This window comes from Mytilus trossulus, chromosome 1 (genome assembly GCF_036588685.1).
Source record: "Mytilus trossulus isolate FHL-02 chromosome 1, PNRI_Mtr1.1.1.hap1, whole genome shotgun sequence".
Lineage (NCBI taxonomy): Eukaryota > Metazoa > Mollusca > Bivalvia > Mytilida > Mytilidae > Mytilus > Mytilus trossulus.
The window spans coordinates 584,060-602,115 of NC_086373.1; the positions used below are offsets into that span (position 1 = coordinate 584,060).

Sequence of the window (18,056 nt, forward strand, 5' to 3'; positions counted from 1 at the left end):
TAACCTCATCAGATTGGTTTTCAACACAAAACCATTACAAAAACAAGTTTGGTATTAAGGCAGCAACCTTTTGATTTGCTGGGGGGGGGGGGGCTATGGATTATTTTTCTGGACAAACTTTTTTTTCCGCCTTCGGTCTAATATATAATATAATTTTTTATGTTTTTAAAAATTGAATGATATCAACTTCAGTTGGGCAAAGTATGCAAAATAACTGTGTGCATTAACCCATTATACTACATAAAAAAATAGCATTACACAAAAACCAAATTCATAATTAAAATACAACATAACACAACGTATGGCAAGATATTCATTTTTATTGAAAAAAATGAAAAAGTAACAAATCAACCTGTATAAAATAATTTGTTTTTTCAATTGCACCAAAAGACCAACTTTTAGACATTAGTTTACTGCTCATCCTTTTTTACACTTTACCCTTTATACACCTATTTTTTTAAATTAAAATGAGAAAAAAAAAAACACAAACAAAAAAAAAACAAAGCAAAAACAAAAATCATGTTAATTGCAGGTTATGAGTATGTCATTTAATAATCTTATAATATACAAAAAAATGTCTAACAACAATACAAAATAATTCTATTTTCTTGTACAATTCAGCACTATAAGAGTAATATTTATCACAGTTAACTTTGATTTAAAGAAGTGCTCATCTGGTCTGTGTTTCTGGTCAAATCTGAACTATCCTCATTATTAAATTCTTTTTTAATCTCTGTTCCAAAAATGATATTTCAGAAAAGAAACACCCTTTAGAAGGATGTATTAAATATAGGAAAAGATATTGCAGTTTTACTGTACAATTCAATTTGATTCATTATATTTTAGCCAGAAACACAGATTCTATTTAATACATTTTATTCAACTGCATGTTTATTCAATGATAACATAAGTAGCATCAGTGGCAACTCCACAATTATTGTCTTTTTGAGCCATAAGAACATAGCCATCCATTCCCCAGTATGTTGACCAAGAATTCTTAATTAACCAGTAAGCTTGACCATTCATTGTGCCATATCCTACAGCTAAAACGGCATGATCCAAATCATCTGGTTTATTTCCTGGAAATATAAAAAGTAAAGCCAACTGTTACTCTCATTTCTAACAGTTAATTTTTGATACAAATGATCTTTTTATCATTTTTTGTAATTTCCACTCTTCATGCTCTTTTTGCGGGATTTTGCCCCAAAGTGGGTCAACAGGTGCAAAAAGCGTCAATTTTGCCGATTTTCCACCCCTTCTCTTGACCCAGATGACCCAGGGTTGCTGGTTAAGGTATCCAGCTGTAGCCTGCGTGTAGAGTGGACCCTAGTGAACAAATTGACCCCAACAGTTGTTAGGTCGGAGTGAATCTGATCTTGATTCATCAGTCTACAGAAGGTCATTTGGACCCAAAATACAGAATTTCACGATTTTTGCCGATTTTTGACTTCGAATGGACCCAAAACCGGAAGTAGTTGTTTCCTATGCGTATTTCAATAATAATAATGATCAGTAGTTATATGACTGTGGGTTTGCACTATCTTTGCCAGTTTTATGCCTCTGAACTTCTTGTGTAAGATACAGATGTGAAGCCTACCCCTCCAGAAAACCGAGTTTTAGCCAATTTCAATTTTCCAAGTCCATATTTGTGCTCAAAATGCTACTTATACATGAGAAACGTGAATATGGATAGCCTCAGGTTGACGGAACATGCATAACTTTTAAAATAAGTATCATAAAGTGGACTTCTAAAAGTATGGAACGCCATTGGAGCCAAATAACGGATATTAGGGTCCGCCCGTCAAAAGACAGGTACCGCATGGTAAGGGTTAACATGTTTAACAAAACTATAAAAATTTCAAAAATTTTGAACCAACCGTTTTGTCAGAAAAATTACACTGGTTAAATAGCAGTTTGACAAATACCAATTTTTATCATTGAGAAGCTTAAAATTCCCTTTACAACACAACTTAATTAAAACGTTTAGATGACTTTCCGGGAGTTATCTCCCTGAAGTGTTAGGTACCACCTTAAACAGAAGCACACTTACCACACTTTGGTTCATAGTAAACACCATTAGCATAGAATGACAATGACAAATGTGATGCATCAATACCCACAGAAACTGGTCCCATGTGGGCAATAGCAAATGTCAATGCTTGTTGGTCATACTGTGTTATGTTCACATAGTTCTTCAGTTTAGCAATTGGAGTAACTTTGTCTTTTCTACATTGACCATCCTGAAAGATTTAATATTATAGTTATTAGTATAGTATATTTCATAAAAGCAGATTATCAAAGCACCATCAATGCTGTGAGCCAGCCAATCTAACTTGATCACCAATAGCAGCATCTCTATACATGTAAATTACAAAATTTAAGTAAAAATATTCTTTACATGTATATATTTCATTTCAAGCACTTGCTGATAGCTCTCTTTTCAAGTATTACATGTCCAGTACATGTATGTTGTAAAACATTTCTGTGTCCACACTTGCTTCAATATACTTATGTGAAAAATTACATCACCTACATGCTTTTCTTGTATCATGTTAAACATGTCTCGAGGATATTTTACTGGTTATACATTGTTTAAGAATTTTATTAGCATGCCTTCATCATTTGTACCAATTACACCATTTAATAATAAAAGCTGTAGTTCTCACCTGACCTAAATAACCACCATATTGTTCCTCAGTTGTTAAACCCCCATTTTTCATGATATACTGGTAAGCTCTGAAATCTTCTCCTCCATCACAGGCATTGTTACCTTCTCCCCAGGAACAATCCATTAATTCTTGCTGGGATAACCTCACCAAATTTCCTGTCTGTAAATTATGAAAAAAATATACAACTTCCCTTGAAAATACATACTGTTAATTCATACATTTTTGTGATGTTTTATTGTTGTAAAAATTACAACAGGATAGTTTTGGCAAAAAACAGAACTATACATTTCTAATTTTGATAGCTGTATACATATGCAAATCATACAACATTCCTTAATATCACAATAGTTAATCTTAAGTTTTGACCCGCGGGTCAACTTTCACAACTGGGACAACATCAATAATACGCCTCGAAATGAGGAACTCAAATGTCACGGGTAAAGAAAAGATCTCTGTGTAGTGATATTGGCATATAGAACATGTTTCCATTTTTTACAAATGACTAAGCTTAACCATTTGTGGTGATTTTAAAAGAAGAGGAACATAGAATAAATGTGTAAAAACTATGGAGCTATTTAATGTGTTCAAAGTACTAAATTTTCAAAAAAATAATTGTGTTAAAAAGGGGATATTTTACCACAAGGAGCCGCATCACGAAGGGATGGTCGGGGTATGCTAATTTACAGAAAAAGTAATCTCACTTCGTACCCCGAAAATTTAACCACATGTGTGAAAATGTCACAGCTTCGAAACCAGCTATCATACATATCCAAGTTAACGATATGGACTGAGCTAAAGGAAAAAACGTTACCATTACCACCTATGTAAAAACAATTAAAGATATTGACCCAACTCACTCGAATAAACATCATGAACAGAGCACAAAAAAAACCACCATATTAATGAATGCATATTTGTTCTCCACAAATGATGATCATAACAAACAACATAACACAAACAAATAGCAATATTAAGACAGTACATTTGTATCACCTTAAAAAGACTTTCAATATTGTATTTGAAAGGTTTGCAACTTTTAATTGAAAGTTACAAAATGATATTATATGTGTCACTAGTAGAATGTAGTAAAGCACTTATCTCAAATCAAATACACACATATATGAATCAGTAAAAATCTAATCACAAACAAACATGTCAGAGATACTTAGCTTATAAGGTTATATATATAAATGTATAATTTGCAATGAATCATGATGACAAATCATACTTTATAAGAGGTACTTTATAAAATCAAATTTTATAAGAGGTACTTTGTAATATCAAATGTTTTGAGAGCCTTTGTAAATCTAACTTTTTTAGAAGTACTTTGTAAAATCAAAATTGATAAGAGGTGGTTTGTACAATCAAACTTTATAAATGGTACTTAGAACAAATTATTTTACACCATCAACTTTGTAAGTAATAGAATTTATTCATTAAAAAGCTCATACATTGAAATACTTTGTTGTCAAAAAAAATTTCACTTTTCATAAACTTGACCTAATGAAAATAAACAGGTAGACATATAGCAATGTATAGTATGCATTGTGCACCCCTAGATGTAGGAAATATGCTCCTTTGTTGTCCCTAACTTAAAAGAAATAAGCTCCTTCTATTGTCCCTTTTCTAAAGGAAATGAGTGCCCTCCATTGTCCCTTTCCTTAAGGAAATTAGCTCCCTCTATTTTCCCTTATCTTCAGGAAATAAGCTCTCTCTATTGTCCCTTACCTTAAGGAAATAAGCTCCCTCTATTGTTCCTGTGGTTCCAAAACTCCAACAGGATCCACACACTGCCTGATCTTTGACAGGATTAACAGCACCTAAAATATTATTTTTGATAAGTTCAATTCTAATTTATTTCTTTTATTTAAAAACAAGCAAGTGTTTTCACACGAACGAACAGTAGAACAGAAGAATGAACACACAGACCAGAAAACATAATGCCCATAAATATAAATGGGGCATTAAAACTTTATAGTCTGAAGTATGAAACTTTAAATATCCTATAGTTATCTTACCATATAATCTCCAATCCAGATTAGCAGGAACATCTTTCAAGTTATATTTAGATCTTTCAAATGGAAGACCACCATGGTTACCAGGTGTATATCTAAATCCTCTCATTAATTTTAGTTCTTCTGAGGATTTATCTGCCAGGTGATTGACAGCCAGTCTGTAGGTTAAACCAGCTCGGTTCTTAGAGTGGATATATCTACAATCAAAAAGAAATAATCAATGCAAATTCTAGGCATCAAAGTACCAAAATGAAAAGTTGCTTAAAATAGTTATTATATATGTTGGACTTAATAATTTAACATCTTAATAGAATTTTGTGAATCCTCCTTTAACAGGTAACCTGTCTAACCCGTAAATAACCTGAAACATATACATTTAAATGTATTCTGTCTATTTTTGCCTGCACACAATGGTAACCTGTCCTATCTATCCTGTATTAACAAGAAAGCTGTCTAATTGATCTTGCATTAACAGGTTGCATGTATTTACTAAACACTTGATTTTCTATCTGATCAATCTAATTAAAATTAGTTCTCCAAACTTGCTCCTCGTTGTTTTTATGTCGTGCATGGCATATAAAAAACAAGGAGCAAATGTGGAGAACTAATTTTAATTAGATTGCAATCTGGTATAAATATTTTCTAGTGATTTAAAAATATTTTAAACAAACATCATTAACTCTATTGAAGTGAATTATAATTTTTTTAACCATGTCTACCATGTCTACCATTTTTGTGTGTCCTATGATTAATAATCACATTTCTAATTTTCTAGTTGCATTTGCTGCAAATGAGACAATAATAATCAGTGGAGTGTCCAATACAATCTGTTTCATTGTTACAAAGACAGACGCAAAGTTTGAGCCATGCTTAAATTTCTATCTCCATCCTAAACTCCAAGCGCCAGGCTTATTTAATTGTTTGTTACTATAATAAGAACAAAACTAAGTAATTTCAATACTTACCTAACATTATGTCTGAATATATGTTTCCTCTGCTCATGCTCCTCTACTGAGGGGTATTGTTTACTGTGTTGATTTTTATAGAAGCCAAACATTTGGTCAATATGAGTTTGGTCATTGTTTATATATTCTCTCATTGGGTTCATCATGATTCTATGTTCTTTTATTCCTGGACCAGGGAATCCTCCACATGTCATGTCTATCAGATGAAATATATATAATTATTGCAGAATGCAATATAATATATCAAAATAGCAAAAATAATGAATGCAAAAATTGAAAGATATGGGTATACATCAATGAGATAGCACTCCAGTATAGAAAAAAAACAACAGTCTATTACAGTCTATTAACAAATGATCAAATACTAAATTCTCAAATTTTATAAATATCCGAGGCACTATCATATTTATTCTACAGCTTACTTTCTGAGGTATATTAGTTAATTCAGGTTCCATAGTAAATATTTTTTACTAACTACTTTGTTAAAAACATATCCTTAAAAATTGAAATACTCTAAAATCATGAAAATGGCAATAATTGAACTGAATGCCTATTATATTTCTAATTCTAATGCAATTTGGATGTTAAAATTTTTTTCATTGGCTAAAAGTTGCCGTCAAATCCATAGTTGACCAGACATAACTAAGGAGGGACCCGCCGTTTTGAATTGATTGAATTCACAAATGTTCGATTACTACTATATTTATTATTATTGAAAATAAAACAACACCTACCTCGAATTCGCCTTTTTAATGTAATTTTATCCGAATTTTTAGCGAACATGTAAAGTAATAACCTCCAGCTTTGAAGTTTTCATTTGTATGACGTCACGCTTAGCCATGACGTCTTTGTGCCAAATCATTCATGAAGTTTCGCGGATTATTTTCTATTTGTCAAATTAAGAAATTTTTTCAAGTTTTATCATATTTTTTTTCTTTTTGTAATGCTTTAGAATCGTAATAATAGTACTGTAGTTGAAGAGTTGCCACCGTCAATTTTGATTTGACAGTCGCAAATCTCCATTTTACTGTCTCCGCTACGCGTCGCCAGTAAAACTGCATTTGCGACATTCAAATCTACAATTGACATTTGTCATTTTGATTGAATAAAAGTACAGAAGAGCTGCTTAATTTTGAAAGGCTGCCATAAATATTCCATCTGAAACTAATAATTACTTACTTGTTGGTGGATTAAATTTCTTTGAATCTATGTCACTTGTACCAAAATTGATATAATCAAGATAATATTTGTCATAATGCGATCCAAGCAGTGAGTCATATCCATACATCTCATAACGGACTGGCATTTTACCATCTGGTCCTACCCACATCGTGTAAACATTTTTCTTTTTTCCCTGGACATCAACTTTCTGCCATTTTGTACAATTATTACCGCTCTTCATCTCCACACCAATCATCTTTAATCATAAAAAAAAACTTTTAATAAAAAAAAGAAAACATAAATTCTTAATGACTGATAATGTCATAAGAAATGAATTAGTGCACTTTTGTTTTACATTTAATACAAACTTGTTTGTACTTGTCATGCTTGTAGAATAATTGTTGAGACTTATAATTTAGCATTTAACAAGGTCCTGTTTTCCTAGACTGTTTATGAAGTCTTTACACTAAATCTCTGGATGTGCACTGATTGATATTTTGTCTCAGCTACATGATTTTTGCCCAGTAGTTATTAACTTGTAATCTCTGATCAGTTCCTTTTGTCTCTAGCATTTCTGAAAACAGTATTAATGCTTTGTTTGGATCTAATGAGTAAAGCTGATATACTTTTAAAATAAGCAACAAATCTAGACATAATATGAATGGGATTTTAGTAATCTATATCACATCTTTCAAAGATAAGTATAAAAGTAAAGTAAGATTTACATCAAATCCTGTGAGATCTGGTAGAATGGACTGGATTGTAACAGCATCATCGTTGTTTGTACCATTGACTTGGAAACACATATCCATATTCAACTGTTTCTCTGTTGACATGGGAGCCAGTTTGTAACTTACACCAAATTTTGTCATATCTGACCTCTGTATAGTGATAACCATACCTTAAAGTTAAAAATTTCTATTATAATTAAGGACATAATTTAATTTGATAATCAATTCTACTCCCTGTCAGGTAGCTATTGACATTAACAGCAGCTATTGACAATAACAGCAGCTATTGACATTAACCACAGCTATTGACAATAACAGTAGCTATTGACAATAACAGTAGCTATTGACAATAACAGTAGCTATTGACAATAACAGTAGCTATTGACATTAGCAGCAGCTATTGACATTAGCAGCAGCTATTGACATTAACCACATCTATTGACATTAACAGCAGCTATTGACAATAACAGCAGCTATTGACATTAACAGCAGTTATTGACATTAACCACAGCTATTGACAATAACAGCAGCTATTGACATTAACAGCAGCTATTGACATTAACGGCAGCTATTGACATTAACAGCAGCTATTGACATTAACCACAGCTATTGACAATAACAGTAGCTATTGACAATAACAGCAGCTATTGACATTAACAGCAGCTATTGGCATTAACAGTAGCTATTGACATTAACAGCAGCAAGTGTTTATCAGGTTTGTGTTTATTTTTATTTATGGAATACTTCAACAAGTCATGACTTTGCGGTATGGGCTTTGCTCATTGTTGAAGGCCGTATGGTGACCTATAGTTGTTAATGTCTGTGCCATTTTGGTCTTTTGTGGATAGTTGTCTCATTGACAATCATACCACATCTTCTTTTTTATATATGTACATCTAACCCATACATTTTGTACATTGTATATATAGCTGGAATTGCTGCATATCAAAGAATACCTTGCACTACTCTAAAGATTTAACTCACTCAAAGATCAGGAAAAAATGACAATCATTTTGTTAGTTACAAACATGACAAATGTTACAATTTATGTTAAATAATTCATAATCAAACTGGCACCAACAAAGTTGAGCCTATTTGAAATGGCAATTCCTTCTACAAATATATATAAAATATATGTATATAAAACTGTCTTATTCCATACCTCCATAATAATCTATTCTGCTCTTGTTATTTTTGGCATCATAATAAGCTGAGAATGGTTCTGTGATCTCAGCATATGGCAGTTGTAGTGTTCCTTCTACAGTGTAAGTTAATGCATTCCAATTGGGTGCTGTAGCTTTGGTGCTGAAGGATACACCTAAAATCAAAATTAAGTCATGTTTTAAAGGAGAAATAACTATTTTTGTATACAACAAGAGTGCAAACGCTGAAATGTTTCGCCTTCTTTACTAATCATTGATATCATGTTGAGATTCCTAAATATAAAGCTTTATTGCAACTGTCACATAAACTTATCATTAACCAAGAAATCTAAACATTGACCAATGAACCATGAAAATGAGGTCAAGGTCAGATGAACCATATATACCAGACAGGCATGTATAGATAACAATTCTTTCATACAAGAATTATAGTTGACCTACGTGTATTTCTACTAGTTTAAGAAGAACATACCAAAAATCAAAAAATTAACACTGAGCAATAAACTGTAAAAATGACAAATGAGATCAAGGTATGATCAAACCTGCCCAACTGAAACATAATTGTGTTTAGTTTACGTGTGAGTTACACTAACATAACACCAAGTTTAGATCAATGTGAACACGGCCTAAGAAAACATTCTTTAACAGGTAAACATGATAATTAACTTATTTTTTTTAACCTAAAGCATGAAATCAAACAGACATAGAAATATCCAATTGTACTAGGTCGTTCTCTATATTTTTTATGTGTTGATCAGGTAATATGACTGTTGGCAGTCTTTGGAGGTCATCTAACAATGTCTAAAGAGTTAATTACATACACACAAGATTCTGATAAATATTATCGAGAACATGCATTGCTAACTGCTTATTTCAGACTTATTGTAATTCAAAGGATATACATTTTAGTACATTAAAAACTGAATGTTATATGAGGGTCGTAATGGGGGTATACCTTCATGACAAATATATAACGGTAAAAATTCTTGCCAAATGACATTCAACACAACATGTTAAACAGTAATTTTGGTGCATGAAGATCAAATGTCACTTTGTTTAAGAGGATAATAAAAATCACCTGATTTGGATAAATCACATTTATATAAAAAAAAATCCTGAAAAATAATTTATATATTACAGTTCTAAAAACTATTACAGGAATCATGAGTAGGATATTTTGACAAACCATAGTAAAGTTTTAACCTTTTTTTAGCTTACAAAAATGACAGTTTGATGCCTTACAGGAAAAGGCAGTATTATCCTCTTATACATGTTATATACAAATTTACAAAAAAATGTAATTTAAAATATGAGAATTTTAATCAAATTAGAGACCACGATTTTGACAGCTAATGTACCTTTAAGATTTCTTTGTTGGTCAACTATTAAACCTTATTGCTATTCCCGACTGACCAAAGAATCTGTTCCATTTGAACTATTGAAGTCATACAATAATCACTTTTCCATTGTGGCCTCAAAATTTTACGGGAACCTGTGTGATATCCAGCAATGAGGGAGGAAAGAGGGGTCATGATCCCAAAATCCCGGGCTTAAAAACACAAAATCCTGAAATCCTTGGCTGAAAAAACGAAATCACAGGCTAACAAAAACAAAATCCTGAGGTCCCGAAATTCGAAAAAAAATCCTGGAGTCCCGATAAAGGTCCTATCCCCCCTCAGCAATGACAGACACTTAGCTACTAGGTGTATATATTAATGCATTTTGCAAAATGATATAAATATTTTTACATAATTTCATTATTTGCTAGCGATATTTGAAAAGAAATTATTGGTGGGGATAAAAAAAATCATTATTATAATTGAAACATTTTTTTCGCTACATGGCTAAAGTGTAGCACAACGCGACAAGTTTTTAAGGTAAATAATTTGAAAATTTTGAAAGATTTTAAAAAAAAAGACAGAAGCCAAGGGTGGTGGGAAACTGTACAGTTTAACGTAAGTTGTAAATATATATATCCTTTCTTAGACTATACTTTAAAATTTATGTATCCCTTTGGGAGTGCTCCTGAGAGAGGAGGAAATTACCAGTAACAGTAACAGTAAACAGAAGGTAAAGCCCCATTATTATCTTACCAAAGCATAAAACTATGCAGACTGCAAACTGTACTTCTTTCAGCATTTCTACCATTTTGAAGTGTGACAATAGTGTCACATGCGAGATCACATGATCGAAAAGTGTTCACGTGAAATACAATCAAGTGGATACAAGGTCTAAACAGAAAGTTCCATACAGGAATCCTTTAATATATGACGAATTATTTAAAAAGTTATTATGAACAACGCACCAGAACTTCCAACTTTTGCAAGTCAAACGTTCCTGAATATTGAAAATATACTTCTGAATTGAATGATTCTTTTTGTAAATTCATTTTCGTGTAAAAGCGTTGACTGAAATAGAGTGGGGTGCTCATTTTCGCCATATCTTTCCATGTTTTCTTCAGTTTATGTTTAAGTCTTTATGTTTTTGAAGTATACTGATATTTCTATATGAAGATAACTTCAAATGCAAATTATTCTTAGCTTGAAAACGAGTTTGTTTTTAGAAAAATCATCTGTAAAGCGTGATTAAAGGGTGTTTGAAATTTCCTAATTTTTTGTCAACGGGGGACACATATTCGCCGTTTTTGCATATCTATTTAAAACCAAATAACTGCAGCTTTAAACAATATTTTCCAAATAAATTTCATTATAAATGAATAGCAGACATTTGAAAGATGTAAAAAAAAATGAAATTTTGGGCAATCAGTCAAGAAAATAACTAAGAAATACTTCTTTGATTTTTTTTTCATTCAGGAAATTGGCTGAAAATCGTTGTCCGTTTTTCGGTTCTTTGCGGGTAGTGCCGAAATTTTGTCTCATTTTCAAAAATAACCATATTTGTTATAAAAATATAATTTTACAGGTCTATTTCTTCCATTTCAATCAACCTTTGAAGTTTTTACACCTCAAAATCATAAAACGGCGAAATTGTGTCCACGGTGAATATGCGGAGCGCATGGTCAGCGCTTTTACACTGAACCTATGAAAGACTCTGTTGACAAGACTTCATCTACATTGTACGATGATCACATACGCCGGCGCATAGCAAACAGACCCTTAATAAAAAGTTACAATGTGATGAGTGCAGTAAAAAAAAAAAATGTGCAAAGTTAAGAATAATTAAGAAGCATTCAGTAATTATAACCTAATTTTCCTGCTATGATAATGAAAAATCGCCGGATTTCTTTCACTTATTTCATTAAAAAACCGGTGTACCTTTTTGTGAAAGCACGTGTCATCATGAATGTAAACTTTATTGGGATCTGAAGGTAAATTTTAGTATGACGCACACGAGTTGTTATTCAATAAAATTATCGGATTATTCTGAAACATGATACATGTAATGTAATTATATGCAAATATAAATATTGTAGCTATATTATTAGCGCAGTCATTTGTATTATACAGTCAATGGACGTACATCAACTTGTTTTTAAAAGAAAAGACTTTTATGAATAATATTGCGCTTTAGCATGTGTAGACAATGGACATTTGCGCTTTTTAAAATAGGACATTTGCGAGTTTTTTCTAGTTCATTTGCGTTTTTTAAAACAGGACGTTCGTATAGCCTACCCTAGACTTGCTACAATTCCCTTTCTACTATTGTTCTCTTACTAATTTATATGTTCTACATCTATATCGTTGAAATGCATAGGGTATAAGACCCATCACGCAATATTACTAATTTGGTCATTCAATATGGTGCTCATTTAAAAAAACATATTCTAATATGACGTGCTTCTTTCGCTTCAAATGTTAACAACACTGTGTGAAAATTCTCGATATATCTATACTTGGCGCAGACTCACAGATATACATAATAATGGATGTTACAATATACCTCCCACGTAAATCCACATGTATTTGAACCTACTTTGCAAACGACAATTTTATTGTATTAGAAATTGTAATAAAACAAAAGACAAGAGCAATTTTATTCTTATTCGGATGCATAATAAAAAGAATTAATATATTGCAACTAGTTTTGTTTATTTCCTAAATATAGTAACACAGCTATATTTAGTTCAATGTCAATTTCATCATGGAACACTTTCTCTACAATCAGAGGTTCATTAAGGGATGAGCATAAGCCTGATTTTCATGTTACGATTCCAAAAGCTATCAATATACCAATTTAAGTTGCAGTATAAAATTAATATTTAGTCAATGTCACAAAAATATAAACTTTTTTGTAACCATCGAAGTTCGTATAACATTGTATTAAAATGGAATTCTGAGGTAGGTTTTGTTTTGTTTTCTATTCTATTGCATTTGATTTCAACATGGCAGCTTCTTCGTAGCGAAATGTTTTTTTTTATTTGACGGTAGCTTACGAGAATACATGTTAATAATAAATCGGAAATATTGGGTTTGAGAATTAGACATATTTTTTCTAGCGGTTATTAACGAAATAATCAATGCAAGCTAAATATTTATGAGAATATTTGAGCTTTATCTAACAAGGAGTAAAAAAGAACATACGACATACCCACCCTCGCTTCAATATATGATAAACTTATTTGTCCTATTAGAATCGAAATAATTCATGGAAGCCATAGATTTGTTGTAAATTTACACATGGCCTGGGCCGTGATATTCGTTAATTTTATCTCTCGCTAACGCTCAGGATAAAATTCGAATATCACGGCCCAGACCATGTGTAAATTTCCAACAAATCTATGGCTTCCATGAATTATTTCTTAATTTACATATGATTTTGAAATCAAATATTTGTTGCGCGACTACTCTGTTAAATAAGATGTGAGGCTGTTCTTAAATGCCTCTGCATCTTCTATATTTAACAGTCTTATTGGAAGAGTATTCCAGTCTTTGATGGTACGTGGAAAGAAGCTGTATTTGTAGGTGTTTGTTGAAGTTTTTCTAAATTTGCTTCGGTGGTATTGCCGTGTTGTCCTGCCTTGTTGTTCTACATAATCTGGAATATTTATGGCTATCTTTTTACGTAAAGCTTAGTTTACTGATAAGTGCCAGCCTACTGGTTGCCCTTGGAGAAAGGTTCCTCCTGCAGATGTCAGTATGATTGTAATCTCCTAGTTATAGCAGTAAAATTATTAAAGGAGCAACATTGAAAAAAAAATATAATTAGGAAGGGACATGTAGCAAGTCTAAGCCTACCCACATAAGTTTCAACTGAAATTATTCATAAGAGTTGGGTTGTCTTCTGCCAAAGAAGAAAAGGCAATATGTTTGACAAAAAATGGAACGGAGTAATGACAAATAAACACTCCCAGAGTCGTATGAAAACAAAACCGGTCATATTAAGTTAAATAACAAAAATACCAAACTCAATTCAATTCAAAACGGAAGGTCCCTTATCAAAACGGAAACACAAAAAGCTAAATCACATCGAACGAATAGAACACAATTCTCGTATTCCTGAATTATTTTCATTTTTGCCAGGCACGCTTGCAGAGAAATGCCTCAGGGACTAGAATGCAATCTTAATATGAGAACAATTAGTATTATGGCGGCAGTTTCTCTAAACAGTTTCCAGTAAGCTAATCAATATAGCTTTGTTAAAGGGGCATTGACTGTCAAATTAATGTTCACCGATTTAACTCAAAGTTTTATACTTGGTTTATAACATACTAAAACGTATATCCAAATTATAAAAAAGTATAAATACACAATCAAGTTACAAGGCATCGGGTCGATAATATGTATATTATTGTTTCTTGTGTGTTTAAGTGAAGACACCATCAAATTTCTAGTAACTATTGAGTACACCGCCAAAGACTGCCGACTGTCATATACCGATATACATAAATATAGATAGATAGCGAACTCGTGCAATTGGATTTTTTTCTATGTATGTTTAATCTCATATTATATATAGGTTAAAATATATGTTATTCATCGTTTTTAACTGTATCATAATGAGTTTTTGTGAATCTATTCAGTCAATAAAATGATGTACTTTTGTTTCACGTAATTTCAATGTTGGTATTTCCCCCTTTAATAACTGAAATAGCAAAACTCGTGCGTAATCCATCTCTAGCTAATTGGTTTAAATTGAAGATCACATGAATACGGATGCTATGATCGAGGTCGAATTACTTGCAAGTGAAAAAATTATCATAGATATTTCTTTGCTTATTTTGACGAAATTGAACCATGCTGGCTGCTAAAAGCGAATTATTATTTCCACTATTTCACTTTCATTAATGATTGAACCAAAAAAAATCATATATTTTTATATCTATCGTGGCTATTGTCCCTTTAACAGGAAACCATTATTAAAGAACAGTTATGGCACAAACTGTCACCTATAGATAGAAGATTTAAGCAGGTCAGCTATTTATAAAGTTAACGTATATATTCCGTTATAGGTAAGTTCTTAGCTGTGTGTTAAGATTGGGGACGTTTTACTCTCTTGTTTACTTTGTCCGAATATGAATTATAGTTACATGTATTATTGGTGTGTATATTGACACTAATATATAAATTTTGGAATCTTAAATTAACTTAGCCTTCTACGTTAAAATCGTTTGTATACATGTATGCGACGTAAGATTACACAATACAAAACAATATTATTTATGTTACTGTCAACCAAGGACACTCTAAGAGGGCAGTATAATTAAAAACAAGTTATTTCAACGATCACTATACTATATTAAATCTTAATGATATATTATGACAAAATATAGGATAGAAACAAAATGGAATAGAAAAAACCCATTACAAGTTATAAAGGATTGAAAGTTGTATTAGATATGGGCATGTGATCAAGCACTATAACGGGACTATAACAGTGGAGTCGATCAGGAATGGGGAGGGGGCTTCAATAGCATCTAGTACCCAATACTGTTCATATGTTAGGAGTAATAAAAATCAGAAATACATGTATATCCTTTTATGTATAGAATCATAATAGTAACCATGCAATTGCAGCGGCTCATCCCTTTACCATTTAGTCTAAAGTAAGAGGTCCCACCACTTCAGGTACCGTTCATTCTAAATCGAATTATATACATATTGTATCGCTGGTTGAAACACACGATTTTACCGAATAAAACAATTTGAATGATGCTTTCTGTTTAATATTTAAAAAAAACCTTTTAAACTTTTTCAGATGTAATCTGTCAAAATTAAATCAAATATCTTGAATAAATAAACTTTATCATGTGAAAATCAAGTGTAAATTAGATAAGAAAAGTAACACATTTTTCTCATTTAATCTTTATTATATATTTATCTTTACGCAGTCATCACCAATATTGGTAGTTTCCACCTATCACCAGTTTTATCAGACTTGTCCTATACTGTCTCTTTATTTAATGGTATTTTAACAGGACATTGATATCGTGATCGTGTAATGGAAGTCAAGGATAAATAGAAAACGTTTAAAATTAGCAATTTTTAGTATAGTTGTGTATATCAGCATATTAAAATTGAACTTAATCCATATTTAAACTTGAAACACCTTATGATGCTATAATATGCTGACATAAAGGAACTAAAGTTCAATTTTTTGACAGAAAGAACAAATCTGCACAACAGGCATTGGGATCAGAGCAGAATTCGATATATAATATGAAACAAGCGCGTGGACCAAGAGAATATTCTTTCGAATATGAATTTTATTCATAAGGGTCAGATGAAGGGGTTATACCATTTTTCAAGTTCGCCCGTCCGTCCGTCCAACGTAGTTTCCTTCGTATTTTCGCGTGAACCACCTCAAACTTAAAAGGTAATGACGTTGCTAACGTAATTTGTCATTTTCGCGACGTCAAACTGTGACATATCGGGAAAAGAAGCATTTTTCGACTGATTTTTATCATTTAAACTGATTTAATTTGAAAACGAGTTCATGGACCCCTATTTTTCAAAACAGCAATTTGTTTCATTTTGCAGGGAGATTATGTGACACAAATTCTATAAAACTGTAAATAGAGGATTTTTTCAAATTTTGATAAACATGCAGCAAAAAATGACGTATTTTTCTCAATTCATGAACATTTGATAAATATGAGTTATTTCTGAATGAAAAATGCATAATTTTTTAGGTTACTTATAAAATACAGAAATTACCGATTATTCAACAAAAAACAATTTGTGTTTATCTTTTATTACATAAAAGTTATGTCTTTCTTTCGGAAAAGAAATTACGTCCACAAATCTGAATTTTAAGCAAATATACAAAATTTCGGCCTCGTTTTACTCAAAAAGTAGCACATGAAGGTATATTTTTTATTACATATTTGAGTTAATCAGGAAAAAAATTGCCTGTATTCAAATTTTCACGAACTTGTAAATACAGGATCAAAACTGTATCGTATGCCCTTAATACTACGCTTTATGTGAACATAATATACTGTCTGATGCGATTTCACATTCATTTTTCATATTTTTTCTGTTAACCTTTTATATTCTAACACAGAGAGAAAGTGTATGGATCTTCGTCGGCTTTTACTAAGTAGCTACAAATAAGAGCGTCCTGAAATTTTATAAGGATTTTGATTGCTATGTATACCGTGAGATGCATTTTCATATCCATTGCTTTTCAACTTTACCGAATACTTGATACCGTTGTCTTATTAGTGAGCGATATCAACAGTTCTACTTGATGTTTCGTCTTATTAGTGAGCGATATCAACAGTTCTACCTGATGTTTCGTCTTATTAGTGAGCGATATCAACAGTTCTACCTGATGTTTCGTCTTATTAGTGAGCGATATCAACAGTTCTACCTGATGTTTCGTCTTATTAGTGAGCGATATCAACAGTTCTACCTGATGTTTCGTCTTATTAGTGAGTGATATCAACAGTTCTACCTGATGTTTCGTCTTATTAGTGAGCGATATCAACAGTTCTACCTGATGTTTCGTCTTATTAGTGAGCGATATCAACAGTTCTACCTGATGTTTCGTCTTATTAGTGAGCGATATCAACAGTTCTACCTGATGTTTCGTCTTATTAGTGAGCGATATCAACAGTTCTACCTGATGTTTCGTCTTATTAGTGAGCGATATCAACAGTTCTACCTGATGTTTCGTCTTATTAGTGAGCGATATCAACAGTTCTACCTGATGTTTCGTCTTATTAGTGAGCGATATCAACAGTTCTACCTGATGTTTCGTCTTATTAGTGAGCGATATCAACAGTTCTACTTGATGTTTCGTCTTATTAGTGAGCGATATCAACAGTTCTACTTGATGTTTCGTCTTATTAGTGAGCGATATCAACAGTTCTACCTGATGTTTCGTCTTATTAGTGAGCGATATCAACAGTTCTACCTGATGTTTCGTCTTATTAGTGAGCGATATCAAC

At 31.9% G+C, this 18,056-nt stretch overlaps 1 protein-coding gene across 1 annotated transcript; it reads right to left on the reverse strand.

The window, feature by feature from the left end:
• Nucleotides 1-300: 300 nt before the first annotated feature.
• On the reverse strand, nucleotides 301-10,917 carry LOC134711927 (digestive cysteine proteinase 1-like). The gene is made up of 10 exons (XM_063572944.1): nucleotides 10,798-10,917; nucleotides 8,704-8,859; nucleotides 7,536-7,711; nucleotides 6,829-7,066; nucleotides 5,650-5,845; nucleotides 4,688-4,881; nucleotides 4,398-4,489; nucleotides 2,667-2,828; nucleotides 2,051-2,240; nucleotides 301-1,079 (listed from the first exon to the last, which is right to left on the reverse strand). Exons 1-10 carry the CDS (start codon nucleotides 10,850-10,852, stop codon nucleotides 892-894), a joined length of 1,647 nt encoding a protein of 548 aa, XP_063429014.1. The 5' UTR covers nucleotides 10,853-10,917; the 3' UTR covers nucleotides 301-891.
• Between the last annotated feature and the right edge of the window lie 7,139 nt (nucleotides 10,918-18,056).